General features: G+C 49.1%; 1 protein-coding gene across 1 annotated transcript; it reads right to left on the reverse strand.

Annotated features, from left to right (window-relative positions):
* Positions 1-5,942: 5,942 nt before the first annotated feature.
* On the reverse strand, positions 5,943-15,366 carry LIPG (lipase G, endothelial type; the record flags this gene model as incomplete). Its single annotated transcript, XM_083884260.1, has 10 exons — positions 5,943-6,730; positions 8,279-8,371; positions 9,453-9,671; positions 10,250-10,370; positions 11,051-11,293; positions 11,742-11,966; positions 13,093-13,204; positions 13,839-14,018; positions 14,997-15,169; positions 15,279-15,366. 10 exons carry the CDS (start codon positions 15,364-15,366, stop codon positions 6,709-6,711), a joined length of 1,476 nt encoding a protein of 491 aa, XP_083740386.1. The 3' UTR covers positions 5,943-6,708.
* Between the last annotated feature and the right edge of the window lie 5,294 nt (positions 15,367-20,660).

Raw genomic sequence — 20,660 nt, forward strand, 5'->3', positions numbered from 1 at the left:
AGAGTGTTTAAGGCAAATCTGTTAATCTCACCCTGCTATCAGTGGGTTTTGTTGAGTCTGAATGGATTCATTTTCCTCAGCAATAAAGACAAAACTAATGAACTATTTGTAAAAACAGCAGTGAGGTATTTGAACAAACTTAGTCATCTGCAAACCACCCAGATCCACCAGTCTGAAATTTAGAGATAAGTTTTAAGCTTTGTTACCCAACTGATGTTGAGACCATTGGGTATTCCATCCATTGCTATCCGTGAATAAAATGTGGTCCAGCTTTTCCATGGAGAGTCTTTGATGGGTTGTCCAGTGACAGGTCTGACTGTTTCACAGAGATAGCAGAGCAAGGATCTTCTTCTCATTAACATCTGCAGGTTTTATGGTATGGGAGTATGATTGTTTCAGTACACTTGCTTAGCTCCAGCCAAGCTGTTGTGGCCTTTCTCCTCATAACTTTGTAGGATATGTCTGTTGTCAGCCAAAAACAAGATATGGAAGGCCACATGGAAAGTAGGGGGAGGAAAATCAACCGTATTTGTGTTAACATTTTGTTAATATTAAGTCTTGTGTAATTTCTTACTTTCTCTGAGCTGGTTTACCTGTTTACAGAATGAAGAGAGGTGGGACAGCACAGCCTGAAAAGTCTTGTTTTATTGGTCCATCTTCCTCGTTTTTCAATATTATTAAAACTCAGGTCAGAAGAAGAGGATTGTGAATGTTTGCATTTTGTGTCTTCTTGTCTTGGGTTGCAATTTTCACCAAATGCATGTATTCTATTCCCAGTCTGTTGAAACCAGTTGAAGAGGTGTTTTTTTTTCCTTTAACTCCACGAGGGAGAGGGTGAGTGTGTCCTATTAATGGACCAGCTGTTAAAACCAGCTGGGGCATTGTTCCTTATCTCTTCCATGACCCATCCTCCCTCCAGGGGGGAGGGGGATATCTGCTGTTAATGGGCCATGAAGGGTGATACAATTACATCACCCTATTGGGAGATGCTCCACCCAGGGGGAGGAGCCCAGCATTCCTACCTGGATAAAAACTGAGATTCAAACCAGCAGTGCAGCCTGTTTTATTCTGCTGGATTTCCCAGAGGAAGACTGGACTCATCTCACCACCACTAGACCCTTCTACAGGATCATCTCTACCCCAACAGAACCACATCTGTCACTGCAGGAGGATTTATTTGGACTGCTTCCAACACCCTGACCAACAGGGTGTCAGGTTGTATTCTGACTCTTTCAGAGTTTCTAGGATTTTTTGATTGCTTTTTTGTTTGTTTTCTTTACTGCATTTGTATTTTTTTTAAATACTCCTAGTAAAGAACTGTTATTCCTATCCCAAGTCTTTGCCTGAAACTTCTTAATTGCAAAACTATAATAATTTGGAGGGAGGGAGTTTACATTCTCCATTCCAAGGGAAACTCCAGCTTTCCCTGGCAAACATCTGTCTTTTCCAAACCAAGACACTTCTTTATACAGACTGCCATGAGTGTCCTAAAGCTTTGTGAAACAGCTGCAGAACAACCTGGAAGAGAGAGGACAGAGATTGGTAAAAAACAATAACTGAGCAATAGAAATGATCTGATTTTTAGTTTTAAACCTGGGTTGGTCCTGGGTCGAGTTGCTTTACCCATCCCTCTGGGCAGCATGAGATGTCTGATGTCTTTGCATCCATTTTCAGAAGTTGCCAGAGTCTTTGTGTTTGCTGCTGGGCTGGATGGGACTGCTGGGAAGGCAATGAGCTGTGTAATTTCTGTTGGAATGTCAGCATCAGAACAGGCGTAAAATTACAACTCGTTTGCACAGGCTGGGGAGCAAGATCTTGGGTTTCCTGGACAGGCACAGCCATCTCTTGGTGAGGCTGCTCTTGGGGGCCACTGGAAAGCTTTACTTGCTGGAATGAGGCCGGGTCATAGTTTCAGTTTGGGAAGTCAGCAAAAAACATGCTGTCCTTGTTCTCGAAAGGATGGGTTGGTTTTTTTCATCCCAAAGAGATTTTTTGTGCCTAGATTTTTGTTTAGGTGAGATAGTTGGCACTGCCTGCTTTGGGGACCTGTGCTAAGCCACCTCAGAGCACTGCTGAAGGGAGGCATTACACCGGGAAATGAGGGAACAGCACACTCCAAATGGACTTCATGTTCCGATCACCTCCAAAAAGGGATGCTGGGATGGGCTTGAGAGGCTGGGAGAGCCCCTGCCGGGACCCCAAGGGGCTCCAGGAGAGCTGCACAGGCACTGGGGACAAGGCCTGCAGGGACAGGACACAGGCAGTGGCTTCCCAGGGCCAGAGATTATATGAAATGGGATAATTAGATGGGATTTTGGAAAGGAATTGGTGGCTGTGAGGGTGGGGAGGCCCTGGCACAGGGTGCCCAGAGCAGCTGTGGCTGCCCCTGGATCCCTGGCAGTGTCCAAGGCCAGGCTGGACAGGGCTTGGAGCAGCCTGGGACAGTGGAAGGCATCCCTAGAGATGCCACCAGTGGCAGGGGTTTGGAATGAGCTGGAATTTAAGGTCCCTTAAACCACTGGGATTCTATGGTGCTCTGATTTTATGGTAATTGGTGAAACAGCGCTCAGTTGCTGCCGCTTGTGAGGCTGGGGCAGCCCTGGGATGGGGGTTGAGGAGGGTTATAAAACATTCCCCATTCTGGTCCTATTGTTCCTCAATAGAACAGCCTGACCTTTGTGGGGACCCAACTCTTGGGGCTGAATGCAGTGGCTGTGAAAAAGCGACCCCAAGGAAACCTGGGGGAGGGGTGCCGGGCAGCTGGGGACACAGTGGTCCAGCCTCAGCCCTGCCTGGCACAGGTTTGGGATGTGTCTGCTCTGCCAGGACTAAAATCCTTAAAGACTTCTAAAAAAATTCTAAATTCATTTGGAACTTCAAAAAAAAAAAAAAACAACCCACAAAAAAAACCAAACCCTCTTCTCTTTGTTTTCTCACTTGTCTAATGCACAATTGAACTCCCAGGTTGGGGAGCTGTGCAGGGATGCCAGCAGGTGTGATTCCTGCTGGAACAGCAGGAGTGATGCATTTTGGAGCCAACATTTGCTGTGTGAAGGGCCAGACACCTGAAGAGGATGCCCACAGATGGAAAAGAGCTGCAGCCTGCTTCTCCTCTCTTGTGAGCTTGTATTCTTTCCCTTTTTCCTTTAGAGGCCAGCTCCTGCTTGTCCTTGCAGGAGACTCACCCTGCAAGAGGCACCAGCCCTTGTGCTGCAGCTGTGTCCACGGGGTAGCAGCCAAAAAATGAGTTCCAGATCTCTGGAATGACTTCTGGTGTTAGTTCCCCCCTACACACACTTTGCAGAGGGTGGAAGGGAGCCCCACAGGAATAAATCAGAAAACAGCTCCAGCTCTGGGGTGCAGAATAATCAGGGGCCCTACGAGCCCCAAATAGCTCTCTGCCAAATCCACTGGGGTAGTTTTCCTTGCAGACAGGCGTTGCTGAGCTTTCCATAGGGAAAGGTTAACTAAGTAATTTCATGCAAATCTTCCTCAGTTCAGAGGTATTTACTCTGTTTGCAGAGTCCTTCTGCTGCTGCTGGATTTGTGCCATCAATTTGTGTCAGGCGCAGGCAGAGCACAATAAGAGGCTTCCCTTTAAATTCGGTGGTGTGGCTGCTGGGAAAAACTGGGAAAACTCAGTGATTGATCAGATTCGGGTAAGTTTTCTTAAAAGTGCTCACCAACGGGTCTGTTAGTGAAGTTGGGCAAAGGTGAAGCATTTCAGGCAAAGTATAAGTGACATTTAATGAAGAAAAAAAAAAAAAAAAAAAGAATTAATGGCAAAAATCAAAGGAAGAGAGGGAGTTTGAACTTGCCCTGACTAGCCTGGCACAGCAGCAATGGTCTTTCCAGAGTCCACAGTGCTCACTGCAATACCATAGAAAGTAACACAAAATCCTGCTTTTCCCCAGCCAAAAGCAGTAGTGGAATTGCCATGTCTGAAAGAAAGTGGCACAGGAAGGAAGGGTTAGTGGTTTTGGTAGAGCTCCCTGCTGAATGTGGCCTATGGTCACTGTGGGGAATGGGCAGCCAAAGCATCCCTCTACTGCAAACTGGAGAAGGATTTTGATTTTCTGATATTCACTCTGCTGGGAAAAAAAAAAAAAAAGCAGCACTGGTACTGTTGAAATAATTTCCTCACGGCTGGGCTAAAGCTGAAATAAACTGGTAACTACAGAAGGGTTTGGGTTGGAAGGGACCTCAAACACCATCCAGTCCCACCCCCTGCCATGGGCAGGGACTCCTTCCACTGTCCCAGGCTGCTCCAAGCCCTGTCCAGCCTGGCCTTGGACACTGCCAGGGATCCAGGGGCAGCCACAGCTGCTCTGGGCACCCTGTGCCAGGGCCTCCCCACCCTCCCAGCCACCAATTCCTGCCCCACATCCCATCTGGCCCTGCCCTCTGGCCCTGGGAAGCCACTGCCTGTGTCCTGTCCCTGCAGGCCTTGTCCCCAGTGCCTGTGCAGCTCTCCTGGAGCCCCTTGAGGCCCTGGCAGGGGCTGTGAGCTCTGCCTGGAGCCTTCTCTTGTGCAGGTGAAGAGCCCCAGGTGTCCCAGGCTGGCTCCAGAGCAGAGGGGCTCCAGCCCTGGCAGCATCTCCCTGTCCCCACTCTCCAAATGTTTTATGAGGGGCATCTCTGCAGGGCAGTTGTAGACACAGAGTGACTTTGCCCCAATCCTGAGGACACTCAGTGGTGGGTGAATGGAGAGAACAGCTTGGCCTTGGCAACAGAGCAGGGCTGGGGAGGAGGAGGAGGAGGAAGGAGGGTGCTGTACCTGGCTGAAGGTCTCAGGGACCTGCAGAGAGGAACAAGATAGTCATAGACAGCTGTTCTGGCAAGGAATGTCAAAGCTTTTTGTAGATTACTCTGCACAACTCCCTGACAGGAGAGGACAGGGCTCTGCTCCCAGGGAACAGGGACAGGAGGAGAGGGAACAGCCTCAGGTTGGTCCAGGGGAAGTTTAGGCTGGAAATTAGGGAAAAATTCTTCACTGAAAGGGGTTGTCCTGCCCTCGCACAGCTGCCCAGGGCAATGGTGAGTCCCCATGCCTGGAAGTGTGAGGATGTGGCACTTGGGTCGTGGGTCTGTGGTGGCTTTGGCAGTGCTGGATTCTGTGTTATTGGAGGGTCTTTCCAAACTAAATGATTCTGTGATCAATAACAAGACTTCACTGATTTTTACAAAGCCCTTTATTTTTGATCTCAAGGCTTATAAAAACTGTTACTCAAAACCACAATGTTTAAAACTTTACATATATACAATATGAGAAATAAATTATTTTTTTTAAGTCATACAAAAACCACAATATACAAATAGGGCTTTGAAACTTCTCTAAGTATGGCATGGCAACAAGTCACAGATACTTACCAAAGGCTTCAGTTATCAAAGTCTTTTCATAAAACCATGAAAAAAATATCCCCAAATGTGCTTGCTTTGGTTGGAGTGAAGCTCTACAAAAACTGAAGAGATTTGCAGGCCTCAGAAGGACTTGCTAAGGCTTCAGAACTCAGTGCACCACCTGGCAACACCATTTTTGAGATTGCCTTTCTGCATGCCAAAAGCTCGAGAGTTGTTATACCAATTCTCCTTCCAGAAAGGAAAAAAAAAAGAAAAGAAAAAAGCAAGCAACCAAAACAAAATCTATTTCACCAACTGACAAGGCCCACTCTGCTGTAGCAAACAGGACAGCTGTAGAGTCTGTCCAACTCAAAGCAAAGCCCAGATCACCTGGGACCAGGGAATCCAACCGGGGTGTTGTGAAAATTCAGGGCAGGATGTTTGGCACTTTACTAGAAAATAAGATCTTGATGAAGCATTGGTACTACAACAGCTTCTGAGCAGAGGGGAGCACGTTCTCAGCAGTTAAAAGGAGTGGTGCAAAGCTCTCCCCAAAGAGTGGTCAGTGCCAGGGCAGCTGCTCTTAGCCCCTCAAAAAGGGATCTGGCACTGGGCAGATGAGGGGACTGACCCTGCAGTGACACTGACCAGGCAGAGAGGGGCAGCTGCCACCACCACGACCACCACCTGCACCGTGTCCTGCCCCAGGCACAGGGGAGGACAGAGCTCTGCCTTCTTACCAGGCCATATGTCAGGCAAATAGACATTGCAGTATCAGAACGGACTATTTTTTAAGGCAAGCAAAGGACAACTTGAAGTTAAGTGGCATTGTGCTTATCCCCAGCCCTTCCCTGGACAGCCCCACACACCTGACCTGTGCTGGTCTCACCTTCCCACAGCCCACAGTGCTACAGGACCATGGTGACTCCTACCCTAGGTGCTAATTTGTTCTTGGCAGCTCTGTCACCCACAGTCTGACAGGCAGTTAAGCATGGTTATTTGTCCTCTCAACTCCACTGGCAGGCAGACCAGAAGATCATTGCTGAGGTCTCAGTCTGTGAAGATCTCATCCATAGTCCTGGTTAATGGGAGCAGGGAAGGGAAAAATGCAGCGTGTAACAGGTCAAGGTAAGGTTAAATGCACAAAACGGGCTCCTTGGGAAAGGGAAAATGGAGTTTTAGTCGTTCTAGGTCTAGGACCATGGTTCATCAATTGCTCCCCAGTTTCTTGCATCCAATCCAAGATGTTTTGTCCTGAAGAGCTGGTTTCTTTAAGTGCTACCAAGCCATGTTTCTCCCAGAGCATCTTGCCACCTGTGTGGTCTTCATGCACCTAGGTTGCTTGGTTGTGAGTCTTTAGAGAAGCCTTCAGAGCAGATTTGAGACAGATCTGGGGAAAACAGAGAGCAAAAGAGATACTTAGTTAAATGCAGAACCTAAGAGGATTAATGAAGAATTTCTAAGAACTCATGGAGCACCAAGAACAGGTTTGGACAGCACAGGTTGGTGTTTTATTCTGTCAAAGCTGCACTTTGCCCAGTAGCTACTCAGTGAGAGCCTGCAGCAGACATTATGCAGACTGCAAGCAGAAATTACCAGGCTTGAGCTGTGCAGCCCCATTTGGAATGGACAGATGTTTGCAGGCTCATTCTCCACGGGGAGAACTACAACATTGCACTGACTTGGCAGAAACAGAGATCTGAACAGCAAGTAATCACTCTTGATTTCTGGGAGGAAGGATCACTTCCTAGAAAAAAAAAAAATGGTGTGCTGGAGCTGAGCTCAGCTCCTCTGCCTCGTGCACGAGCAAGCAGGAAGGGCACATCTGCCAGCAATTCCGTTTTATGGGGGTTACCAAGTAGCATATCAAAACAGCCTTTTATTGTACCTGCAGGAATGTTTACTCGATCTTTTGAGACTCGTGGCAGAGCAACAAGTTTTTGCACAGGGGTTTCATTCACAGAATTGTTCGCTGCCATGCACAGCACAGCTTGGTGGTTTCTGCCAAACCTGGAATGGGACCAGCTCAGATTTCTGAGCTGAGTTCTGCTGCCCAGGAAGGGTTGCATGAAGCTCGACTTCCATGCGGCTCTGCTAGCCCTGACAAGCACTTTGTCCTCTGGATTGGAACTGACAAAGCTCCAAGTCTACAAACTGAAATTTAAGAGAGGGGCAAAAGGCTGGGCTGAATCCAAAGGAAAGTATCATTTAGTCAAATGAACAGGAATTCATTGAAAACATGCCTGGAGGCAATCAGGTTATCACTGCTGGGACCAGACTTTCTGGAAGTCATGCTCTGAGGATTGTCCTGTGTGTCTAGGAAGTCCCCCAGAGGTTAAGCAAGGCTGAGCTGCTTTGGCAGTGGCAGAGCTGGCACTCTCCTGAGCCAGAGGAGATCAGCAGGCCTGGAGGTGAAGCTGTAGGAGTCAGGGCTGTAACACCTTGGCAAGTCCTCACCTGCGTCTTCCTCATGCAGCCTGAGCTCAAACTTTAACCAAGTGATTTCTTGGTGGCTCAAGGTCTTCCACGAGACTGAAAAGATCTTTGAGACAAAGCCCTGCACTCCTCCCAGCTTCCCTCTGTTTTACAGGGCACCTAATAGATGACTCTTGGTTACCTTTCCCCTGTTGCACATATCTGGGGCATTGTGGCACCTCACTTTAGCACCTACCAAGGACTGTGATACACCCATTTGGCAGTAAACATGCAAAGGTACAAGATGCCAATCTAAGGTCAGAAGGAAGGATAATATCACCTACTTAGCAATAGATATGGCATACATGAAAATTAAGTCTGGTAGCTGTGGATCTTAGGTTGGAATTCCTTATCTTTTTTAAAAATAAAAAGAAGTTTCAGGAGTCTAAAAAGAAACCCAAAAAAACCAACTCATCCCAGCCAAGCCACATCATACAGAATTTCTCTTGACTAATTTCAATACCTTTTCTGCCATTCCTCCGTGCACTTCACAAACCAGAGCTCTTTGCCAGGAGATATACTGGTTAGCTGGGAGTCCTCCACACAGAAAGCAAACCTAGAAGGAGGAGGAGGAAGAAGTCAAGGTACTTGCTGTCTCCATGATTAACAATTAACAAGTAATATGGATTTCAGGTAATTCTAGGACAAGTTGTTTGATTAGACATCCATCCCACAGAACATCTTGATACCCCATCAGCCCATTAAGTGGCTGTTTTATTTTCTACTTCAATATTTTAACTGTGCATCTTTGTTCTTCACTTCTACTGCCCCTACATTTCATAGAAGCCAGGATGCAGAATTCCTTACAGATGACAGGTGATGCTTGTTTAAAGCTCTGAGAAATGTGGGAAATTGTCAGTGTCAGCTGCTGCTCTTTGACAGATCTGGGTTACCTTCAGAGAACAATATTAACAGAAGATGTGGGAGTGCCATGCTACATGCTTGACAGCTTTAGTCATTTTTGGATGCTCAGGTAACTTTCCATTTGCAGAGAATCACGGAATCCGAGAATGATTTGGATGGGATGGGACCTTAAAAATCATCCCTGTCATGAGGTAGAGAACCTTCCACTAGAATTCTGTGGTCAATTCTATGATCCAGAGATATTGGTGGGGTTTGGAAAGGCCCTTAAAAATCACCTAGTTCCAACCCCCCTGCCAGATCCCAGCAGGAGCAATGCAGTACCTTAGGGGTTGGTGTCACCATGTTGCTGGTTGCAGTTTTAGGTCCTGCTGGTTGTGCCAAATCAGCACATTAAGCCTGTAAATTACAGCCATGACCATCCATGTTTCAGTACTTTTGGTGCTCAGTATTTTAACGCTTCAAGTGCAGTCTAAATCCCCTTGAGGCACAAGCCCCAGTGGATCCCACAGTATTTATTAAAATAATGCAAAAGAATATCCCAAATCTGCTCTGTAGTGGCTAGTTTTGCTTAAAGCCTGTTTGTAGCTTTGTGCAGGATAGTAACCTGCTTTCCTACAGCACAAGGGAGCAATAGCTGGTGACACCAAAAATAAAAGGCAGCTCAGGATGCCAACCACATGCAAAACACTGGCTTTTTTTTTTTTTTTTTTTTTCTTCTCAATTCTGTGTTGAAGTTTCAGTTCAGTTCACATGCAGCCAGGCACAATTATTACCTCTGTTGCGTTTCCCCAGATTTCACACGTATTCGTCTGATGTGGAGCTCCTGGGAGGAATTCATGGGCCTGTACCAGTAGCTCCTCAGCTCCTTCCACAGATCATACCACGACTGAGACGTCCCCTCCCAGGTGAGCTTTATTTTCAGAAGTTCACCCATGTCCTCCTCAGTATAGACCAGGAAGGTGTTTGTGGCGTTCAGGCCAATTAGATCAAGCCTGGAAGAGAGGCAGAGACTTGGCATTTTTTTTCCTTGTGGAAGCATGCCAGGTGCTCCTTTGTTCCATGCCAGAGCCCCTGCAGCTTATCAAGAGCTGCACGTTCAACTGTCACCAGTTAATTACTGATCACACTGACTCGAGCTCAGAGAGCTGGTTCCACACAGCAAGTCGTGTCCTTAGCTTGGCCATCCTTCCACAGCTTAAAGGTGGGTTTTTGTGCCTGGTCTTTCTTTTGGAAGAGGCTAAATGAGGTCAGCAGTGCCTCCAGAGATGTTTCAGACTATGTCCAAATGGTGGAGAAGAAAAGCAAACCAACCAACCAAACAAAAAAACCCCCACACAAAAAAGCAGTGAGCCATGAAGGCTAACATGGGACTGGGCACATTAAAATGTCCTTAATTCATTCAGTAATAAATTATAATTAAGCTACCTAATGAAAAGATTTTTGAAAGGTGGTGAAGTGAGGGTGCTAGGCTGGGATGCAAGGCTTTAGCAGAGGAAAAAGAATGGTACTGTCCCATGTAGCCCCTGTGGCCTTCTTGCTTAGGTAAAAAAACAAAAGGCAGATGACTTACATTTCTAAAGAGAGGGGCTCAGAGTCTCCATTGGTGCCGTGGAGGGTGACAGAGAAGGTGGGATCAACCTCTCCCAAGCCCTTGTAGCTGAAGACATGCATTTTCATCTGGTAGTGGTAGACTGGAGAGAAAGGGGAGAGCAGAGATGGAACCAACTGTGCTGAAATAAACATTGCTCAGCACTGCTCTGTTGGCTAGCAAAGACCAGACTCTTCTTTTAGTGAGACAGCTCTCATCACTTTTTCCTGCCCTTACTGAGTACCAATTTGAGTTGTACACAACAACAGCAGCAGGTCCACTCTGGGCATGGCCCTCCAGCCCTTATATTGCTCTAAGATTGAGTTTTGCAAGTGAACTGCAGCCCTGCTGAAAGGCAGAGCATTGCTGTGGGCTGATTCCACAGGGAGAAAGGAGGGCAGAGATGCCACAGGGAAGAAGGAGGACAGCGATTCCACAGGGGGGAAAGGAGGGCAGTGATCCACAGGGGGGGAAGGAGGGCAGTGATCCACAGGGGGGGAAGGAGGGCAGTGATTCCACAGGGAGGAAGGAAGACAGAGATGCCACAGGGGGGAAGAGAGGGCAGTGATTCCACAGGGGGGGAAGGAGGGCAGAGATGCCACAGGGGGGAAGGAGGGCAGAGATGCCACAGGACAGCAGTGCAGCCAGGTGCCAGCAGAGCATCAACGCCTGGAGCTGCACAGCTTTGGGGCGACACCACTCCTCCTCCTCTGCACCCTGCCCCACACCAACCCTGCTGCTCCCACAGCCAGGCTGTGCTCCTCCCAGGAAGGGGAAGCCTACCTTTGAAAGGCATGTCAGCCCTGGTTTTCAGGTACATCTTGCTGTTCCTCTTGTGCCGGATCCTGCGGGCGTTGTAGCCGATGCCGTTGCAGCGGTTCTTGCGGCAGCTCAGGCAGATGCCCTTCTTGAAGCGGCTGGAGTCGGTGCACTGGAAGGCGAAGCTCTGCTTGTCCTGGTTCACCAGGGAGTCCACAAAGAGGTGCACAGACCGCTCGTGCTCGCATTTGACAACTTCACCAATTGCTAGGGAGGCAGAGTTGGAAGGGATACGCTTGGTTTAAGTGGCAGCACACAAGATAAAGTGAGCTACGCCTTTCTGCAGCCCAACGTGAGCTGAGCGTGGCCAAACTTGAGCAGTTTTCCAACAGCAGCAATTCAGATTCATTAGTGAGAGATGCTCACTTAGTCCCTCCCATGAAGAGCTTTAAGAGGAGCCTGGTCCCAGCATAAGACCACAGATTATGATCAGGTGTTGGAGTAAGAATGTGCTTCAGAGTTAAAATCAGCTATAGTTTCTAGCAACTATCTCCAGGAGTTTAGAAGGAAAGTAGTTTAGAAGATTATTCCAGACAGTTTAGAAGGAGAAAATGGTTTTCTTTGCTTTTATAAAAAAGATCATCCCCCAGCATCAACCCAAGTCTATTTGTGAGAAATCTACACTGACCAGAGGCAAAAGGTAAAGAGAACTTACTGCCATAGGCAATGGCTCCCAAGACATCACTTAGGCCACAGCCAGGCTGGAAGTCTCCCCCGTTGGGGTAGATGTCAACGTGGCCCACAGGCATCTGGATCCCAATGCTAACACCCAGTGTTTCCCTGGTGTAGGTGTGAAGGACATCCACAAAGTTGGCATCGTCGGGGGAGAGGCGCCTGCTGGGGTCCACTCCTTCAAACATGGGGCCAGCAGGATCCAAGCCTGGAAACACAAGGAGACAGGTATGAAATTGAGTATTTCGTACAGAATACAGCCAGAAGCCTCCTGCTGGCAGGTCTCCTCACCAGCTGATACACAGACAGTCCCAGCCTCACTGCTGGTACTGTCCCCCAAGGTGTCTTCACCATGGGCTCACTGAGGGAACAAATAAAGGTGTCCTGCTCCATTTTTGGGGCAATACAGCCCAACAGCAGGACCATGATCAGATTGCCTCACCAGGTCATGGTGAAGAGATGATTCAAGAGGCAGCTCCAAACACCAGAAGAGGTTTAACACCCCAGGGACAGCTGGCAGTCAAAGCTGTCTTGGTGACATTTAGTCTGTTTTCAGACTGCACATGTGGAGGGACTAACACAATTCAAGCAGCAGCCAGGAAATCCTTGCATCTGAGATACCACCATGGGTTTGGGATGCTCTGTTAACCCCTGAGCTCACCTCCAACCAGAAGCTGCACTCCAGAGTGTTTCTAAAACTTGACCGTTAGGTGGGTTTTTGGTTTTTTTTTTTTCCTGATTAACTAAATACAGATATTTATTGCCAGGCTCTGTGGAATTCTCACTGCCAGTGTCACATGTAAATCCTTAATGCAACCCCTTGTACTATGCCCAAAGTTCTCACATGTTGATAATATCAGCTTTCCTCTGGAGCTGGAAGCAAACTCTTCAGATTTTTCCAGAATGAGGGGTTAGAGTTCTTAGATTCTCTCTTTTTTTTTTTTTTTTTTTTTTAATCAGACATCCTGTGGGTGTGACAAACAGCATCCAATAGCTCTCACTTCCATTAGTTTATGAGCTATAATTACAAAAACACTATCACTCAGAGGAATAGCATTTGGATAATAAGAACTTGATCTGGACTTGTTTTGGACCCACATTCAAATTCAGCTAAACCCAGGAACAGTTTGTCCTGGGTAAGGTTTTTTTCATTGAAGCCCTTCTATAATTCATGTGAAGAGACCAGTGCTTTCCACTGCTGCCACAAGTAAAAAACCTGTCATTTCTGGAAGAGTAACACCAAAACAACACTGTAGCAGCACAGGAAACGAGCCTCTTCGGGGAAACTCACCGCCAAGAAGGAAAGGGGAGAGACACCTTGAAAAGCCACTTGCCTGTAATTCTGCCTATAGTGCCATGGACGTGGTTACCAGCAAAGCCAGCCACATGGGCACCCAGGCTGTACCCAATCAGGTGGACATTCTCAAGCTTGAAGAGAGGGTTTTCCTGCAAGGAAAAGAAAATATGGGAGTTTGATCCCCAGTCTTTCAGTGCATCTGGTGCTCCTTCTGTCTGCAGGAATATAAAGTCCAGTTCCAAGAAGAGACTGGACGGAGGGGGCAGATAAGCACGCTTCATTCTGTATTTCATCATAAAAAGTGGAACAGTTTGGACACCACTTGTGTTTTACCCGTGCTCTGGCCCCAATTATGATATCCTTTATCACAAAGAATAAAACTTTCCCCTGGGAGCTGCCAGCAGGCTGAGCACTGGCCGTGGCCTCAGGTGCCAAGTGCAGCACCATGGACCTCTCCCTGTCCTTCCCCGCCCTCCTGCCAGGCCATGCTGGCACCTTGTCCAAGTCCAATGCCCAAGTCGATGCCCAAGTCCACCTTGCTCAGGCAGCACTCCCAAATCTGAGCCACCACTGCATTACCCCTGACCCCAGCCAGGCAGCATCTCCAGGGAGGCAGGGCAGCAGCACTGCAGCTGTCAGCCATCACCCCAGCCAAGCCCTGGGTGTTACAGCACTGCCTGCCCCTCTGGTGAGCCTTGGAGCTGGCTGAATGCTCTGCAGCCTTGTGCAACAGTCCCTCCTCATTGAGCATTACAACAGAGGCTTGCTCCTAGCTTGCACTACCTGTAACCAGTCAAGCAACCTCGCTATGGTTTTTCCAACAATCTGTGTGTTGTTCACGGCGTCGGTGTAGAGCTGGTGGGCAAGGGAGAGCCAGTCCACCACCACCACGTTGGCGTCCTTCTCCCTCTCCTGCAGAGCTGACACCAAGCTGTCAAGCCAGGTTTCGAACATGCCACTCATCTAGAAAGAGATTCAGGTGTCAGTTTCCAGCTCTGCAGGACCGAGATGACACATCCAGAGTGAAGTTGTTAGCATGCCATTTACATATGCTGCTCCAGCTGCATTGCTGCTCCTCTGCAAGCCCCACTGCCTCTCAGCAATGCAATAAGAGCATGCATGCAATGGAGTAAGAAAAACAGGTTTTGAGAGACTCTGGCTGTAATTACCCACTTGCCTTCTAGGGCAGGAGGGAGAGGCATTTGTTACGTGCCACCTTATCGCGCTTTTTTTTTTTTCTCTCAAGAGTTTCAGAAATTCTGATGGATTGCAAAATTATTTGCCAGATCTGGCAGCGTGGTTTGCACAAGCAGAGCCCTGGCAGAGCTGATAAAGTCCCCTGGTGTGCCACGCAGTCAGCCTCATCAAATGCAGAATTAAAAACTCGATAAAGTCTGTGTGCCCTCTTGTTTCTTTATCAGGGAGACCACACAGCAGACGTCAGGGCTGGGCACTCAGCTACAATTACAGAAGGTCTCCACACGTGCCTGTCAAGTCAAGTGTCATAGTGGCCAGTCTGTTGGATTTTAGTGCCATCTTCACTTTATACAGCTGTGAAGTGATCTCGGGCAGTTATGAATGAGTTGAGCGATTGCAGAGTTCCTAAGCCTGACCCGAACACTTTGCTGCAGAGATCTCACTAGAGGTGCATCTTTTAACAGATCGTTGTGCTCAGAACATGAAAAGTTTTCCCAAATTCCTGTATTCACAGGATTCTAGGATGGTTTGGGCAGGAAAGGACCTTAAAGATTATCTGGCCATGGGCAGAGACACCATCCACCAGACAAAGTTGTTCAAAGTGCCATCCAGCCCGGCCTTGAGCACCTTCAGGGGATGAGGCAGCCAAAGAAATTCCTGAAAATAAACGTTCTGGCGGCACAACCCGTTTGCTCTCTCTGAGCGGGGGCAGACTACGCATCGCCCGGGATTCTTCGCACTTACCGTCCAGCCGTGGATGATGAAGAATGTTTTAGCTGTCAGGTTGAACTTGCAGTCCTCCAGGCACTGCCGCTGGCCGATGGCGAGCGCGCACCCGTCCTCCCCGGCGTGCGGCGAGGAGCGCAGCCCGAACCTCACCCGCGCCTTCTGCGCCGGCACACGCTCCGCGCTGCCATCTGCGAGAGAAGGGTCAGCAAAGCGCCCGGCAGCAAACCGCCTTCCCCGCCGGGGGACCAGCCCCGCTCTCCGCTCCCCCGGGTCCCGCGTGGGACCGCGCTCACCCACCTCCCGCCGCGGGATGCGCCGCCCCCGCGCCCCGCGCAGCCAGGCTGCAGGACACGGCGCTGCACAGCAGGAGGAAGAGGCTCCGCATGGCTCGGCAGGACGGCCGGACAGAGCGGGGCACGGATGGATGGATGAATGGAGGGAGGGATGGATGGACGGACACACGCTCGGACGGACGCGCGGCGGTGGTGGCGCCGCCTTAAGAGTGGCGGCCTGGACACGCCCCCCGGACACGCCCCCGTGACGTCATATAGTATGAATGGAGAGGCCACGCCCCCCAGCGTGGGGGGTACCCGGGTGTCCCCAGGACTGAGCCCGAGGGACACCGAGGGACACAGGGGACACTTGGCGGGGGGCTCGGTGGCAGTCACAGTGTCCTCACTGCTGACACCGAGGGACACAGGGGACACGTGTCACAGAGCCCTCAGCAGTGACACCCCCGGGGACACAGGGGACACGTGGGGGCTTGGTGGCACTCACAGAGACACAGGGGACATGTGGGGGGCTTGGTGGCACTCACAGAGACACAGGGGACATGTGGGGGGCTTGGTGGCACTCACAGAGTCCCCAGCACTGACACCCTGAGGGACACGGGGGACACTTGGGGGGGGGGCTTGGCGGCACTCACAGGGTCCCCACTGCTGACACCAAGGGACGCAGGGGACACGTGGGGGGCTTGGTGGCAGTGACAGGGTCCCCATCACTGACACTGAGGGACACAAGGGACATGTGGGGGGCTTGGTGACAGTCACAGTGTCCACAAGACCAACACCAAGGGACACAGGGGACATGTGTCACAGAACCCCCAGCACTGACACTCCCAGAGACACAGGGGACATGTGGGGGGGCTTGGTGGCAGTCACAGAGTCCCCAGCACTGACACCCGAAGGGACACAGGGGACACGTGGGGGGGGCTTGGTGGCACTCACAGAGACCCCAGCAGTGACACCAAGGGACACAGGGGACACACAGGGGGCTTGGTGGCAGTCACAGAGTCCCCATTGCTGGCACCAAGGGACACAGGGGACACACAGGGGGCTTGGTGGCAGTCACAGAGTCCCCAGCACCGACACCAAGGGACACAGGAGACACGTGGGGGGCTTGGTGGCAGTCACAGTCCCCAGCACTGACACCCCGAGGGACATCAAGGGACACAGGGGACACGTGTCACAGAGTCCCCAGCACTGACACCTCGAGGGACACAGGGGACACGTGGGGGGGCTTAGTGGCACTCACAGAGTCCCCAGCACTCACACACCGAGGGACACAGGGGGCATGTGTCACAGAGCCCCCAGCACTGACACCCCCAGAGACACAGGGGACATGTGGGGGGCTTGGTGGCAGACACAGGGTCCCCAGCACTGACACACCAAGGGACACAGGGGACACATGGGGGGCTTCGTGGCAGTCACAGAGTCCCCAGCACCGACACCAAGGGACACGGGGGACACTTGGGGGGCTTGGTGGCACTCACAGGGTCCCCAGCACTGACACGGAGAGGGGACAGGGGACACTTGGGGGGCTTGGTGGCACTCACAGAGTCCCCAGCACTGACACACCAAGGGACACAGAGGACACTTGCGGGGGGGGGGGAGCATGGTGGCAGTCACAGAATCCTCAGCACTGACACCAAAAAATAATTTTGAACTCAAAAATTAACCATTTATTTCTACTTTTTTATTACTTGTATATTTACCAGTTAATGACGTGTGACAAGTTATTTCACTTTATGCTGCTGCTGTCTCACCACACTGTGCAAAAAGAGATCGTGCTCTGGGGACATGATTTTCCTGCTCTCTTTTTCATCCCCTACTGCAGCCCCGTGGCTCCTCTTTCTCTCCAAACTCACAGAAGAAAGCGAGGAGAAGGCACCAGGATAAAGGAAAAAAGGTGTAGGCAAATGATGGGCAAAGATGAGGAGTGTGGTGTCTCACCCCTAAGGTGAAGGGAGCACCCAGGATGCTCATGGTCAAAAGGAAATACCTAAGTCTTTCCTTTAAAAGTTTTCCTTTCCTTTTCCTTTAAAAGTTTCATTAGAAAAATGCATGCTTGGCATGGAAAACAGTGGGTTTGTTCCTGATTTTTTTTGTATAAACATGATGGAAGAGAAAGAGGAAGGAAGGAAGGAAGGAAGGAAGGAAGGAAGGAAGGAAGGAAGGAAGGAAGGAAGGAAGGAAGGAAGGAAGGAAGGAAGGAAGGAAGGAAGGAAGGAAGGAAGGAAGGAAGGAAGGAAGGAAGGAAGGAAGGAAGGAAGGAAGGAAGGAAGGAAGGAAGGAAGGAAGGAAGGAAGGAAGGAAGGAAGGAAGGAAGGAAGGAAGGAAGGAAGGAAGGAAGGAAGGAAGGAAGGAAGGAAGGAAGGAAGGATCACACACAAAAATTGCTTTAGCCCTCACCAGTAGATACAAATGGAGAGAATTAATCTGACTTTCTGCCAGTGCTTTCTCAAGGCACTCAGTTTGTATCCCACATCTCTGTGAGCTTTCCTCAGCCCAGACACCTCCTGACTCCTTCTGGATTGGCCACTGGATTAGATAGTCATTGTAGGTAATTTCCAACTGAAATATTCTATTCTATTCTATTCTATTCTATTCTATTCTATTCTATTCTATTCTATTCTATTCTATTCTATTAATTTCCTCTCTTACGTGTGACAGATTGTGACAGGGGACTGCTATCCTCTCCTCTTTGGGGATCATTCCTACAACCTCTTAATTTCTGACTCTGCAGGATGAATACATGTTCTGGGATCTCCTGAAGCATGACCAGCATGTTTCCAGAGGCTGGAGATGATGCTCATGCTCCTCAGGGAGCGTGGGACTGGGCAGAATGTCCTGAGGATGCAGCCTCTCCTCTGCAGCTGTGTGGTCCCTCTAGAGGAGCAGCATCCTGACACCACTGACCTAAAATAGAAAGGACCTAAATTTTTCAGCTGGACTTTTCCTGCAGGAAATGAATCAGCCAAGTCTCGTCACCAAATGCTTCATAATTTAAAAAATTTCTGATGCCAACAAACCCCTTCCAGACTGCTGACCACCACGATATTATTGCGGTTTAACCACGACGTCTTCTCATTCTCCTTTTGTTGTCTCTTGCTATTGTAAAGCTCCTGCTTTTGTTTCTGCAACTCCAGGCCCTGGGAGGGGAGTCCTGGTCTTTGCCTCTGGCTTCCAAGAGTGACAGTAGCAGTGAGAATAGCTTAGCAACAGCGAGGAAAAAGCGCATCAAAATAATTCCTGGCTGCTTCGGCTGAAAGGTGATGATCATCTGGGGAGATGCTCGGGGTCTGTTGTGATGGGCATGGTATCAACTCACAGAGTGTGGCTCAGCACTGACCTCTCTGTAACCCTCGTGGCCTGAGGGGAAGGAGGCTCCCACCCAGAGCTGCTTGGAAAATAGCAGTTCGTTAAGCCAAATAATTTTAAGGAAATATTCCTAGTTCTGATGAGTTTTTCGCTGGAGAAGATTTCATGGCTCCCAGATGGAATTTCTGGATGTTGTAGTAAGTAATAAATAATAAACCAGGGTGAAGTGGATAGTAACACACTTTAAAAGACATGGAAGCTCAAGAATTACAGCACTTGTAGGGATGTTGGGGTCTTTACCTCAGCAGCTGGTATGAGGGGGGCAATGCCCGTGGAGACAGTGGCTGTTCCTGGGGGTGTCTTTCTGGCTCTCTTCCTCTCTCCCTGGCTCCATTCCTAAGTGATTTCCTAAAGGTCTCAATCCAGTCCAAAAGCAGAGGAGGAATGTTTCTGAAATTATGAGTGTTTTCATAGGAAATAGAAAAATGTTCCACTCAGCTGTAGTCACAAACTCTTTGCAGGTGGGTGCTGAGTCTGGTTTCTCCTTCAGCACCAGACACGGTGAGTCAGAGCAGAGTCATGAAATGTGGAGGTAGAAGGTACATGAGAGAGAAGAGTCAATCTTTTTTTTTAATAGCAAAAAGCTAAAATCAGTATGATATGTAAATTAAGATGCCCAAATATTTAAAGGCCTGGAATCCGCTGGTGCTCTCAGGGAAGGACTAGACAGGTTTTACAGCAGCAGCATTTATTTTGATAGGTTTCCACATCCCTGTGTCCATCACAGAGACACTTCCAATGTTCTATACAGGAAGAGCATCTCAAACCTGGGTTATAGTCAGTGTCTTCTGCCAGAGCTCAGCATCCCTGACAGAAATGACTTCAAAGAGACTGAAGTCAGAAGACTTCTGCAAAATAATTGTCACTAATGCCTCTTTTCCCCTGTCTTTAAAATTAGCATGTAGACACCTGTTTTTCTTGCAGAAATGTCTACACCATTAAAGAGCTGAGCATTAAAGTAAAAGGGAAAACCCTTCATCATCACACCTGTAGAGTAGATCTGGCATGAGCAGTTCTGGAGATAACAAGGAAAACTAACAGGAGCCTTTTTCGCGAACAGCACTGCCAAGGTTGCATCCCTCATCCTCCCACAGATGACCTGCCGTGCAAAAAGCAGCAGAGAGGGAGTTTTGCAGCCCAGGACAGGGTATCACTGCTGATATGAGTGGCTGCAGGAGAGATTTTTACAGTATTCCTGTGGCTAAGAGATTGCATCCTGTTGTGTTCACATTGCTGGGAAAGCAGGAGTGGAACACTTGTCCACTCCTGTCAGGGAAAAAATTGTGACTCCTGGGCTTGTGAAGTTGTTAATGAAAACAATGTTATACCAACCAGAGTTAAAGATGCTCCTATTAACAATTTCTCATTTGAACAATCTAAAGAGTGGTGCCACGGCTTTAGGTCAGATATTCAGTGTCAGGGAGTGCATTTAGAAAACTGAGGGTGTTTTACCCACTCTTCATTCTTCCTGCCTGGTTCTTCCATTTTACAAGGAAAGAGGAAGTAGGATTTACAGGATAGGAAGAGAGAAAGGGATCTCTCCCTCTCTCTGGGTTTTTTTTTTTAGTTATAAAACAGTTACTATTTTCAATTACAAAACACAGGCAGTATAATCCAATGGAATTGATGCTAGTGCCCCACATGGCTCCTTATGACTGCTTTGTTTCTGAGATGACAGAGGAGGAGAGGTACCAAACAAGCTGAGAGAGAGAAGGAAGGGCTGCTTGGATGGCAGCAGCCTCAGGGTGTGCTGAGCTGGGGCAAAGGCCTGGCAAGGACCCCCACACCAGAGGGGTTGCAGAGCTGGCTGCACCCCAAGAGGTCTGAGATTCTGGAGAGGCAGCTCTCCAGTGAAATATTTAATCTTTGTATCACCCTGTGCCTGCTCAGCCTTGGAACTCTTGGTTTGTCATCATCCCATCACACCACAATTATTTTATGCTTAGCGCTCACTGCAGAGAGGAGGCACATTATTTCTGCAGCGCAGTTCCTGCTCTGGATGTTTTTGTTCTGAGAACAT

The sequence above is a fragment of the Zosterops lateralis genome (assembly GCF_965231275.1).
Source record: "Zosterops lateralis genome assembly, chromosome: Z".
NCBI lineage: Eukaryota > Metazoa > Chordata > Aves > Passeriformes > Zosteropidae > Zosterops > Zosterops lateralis.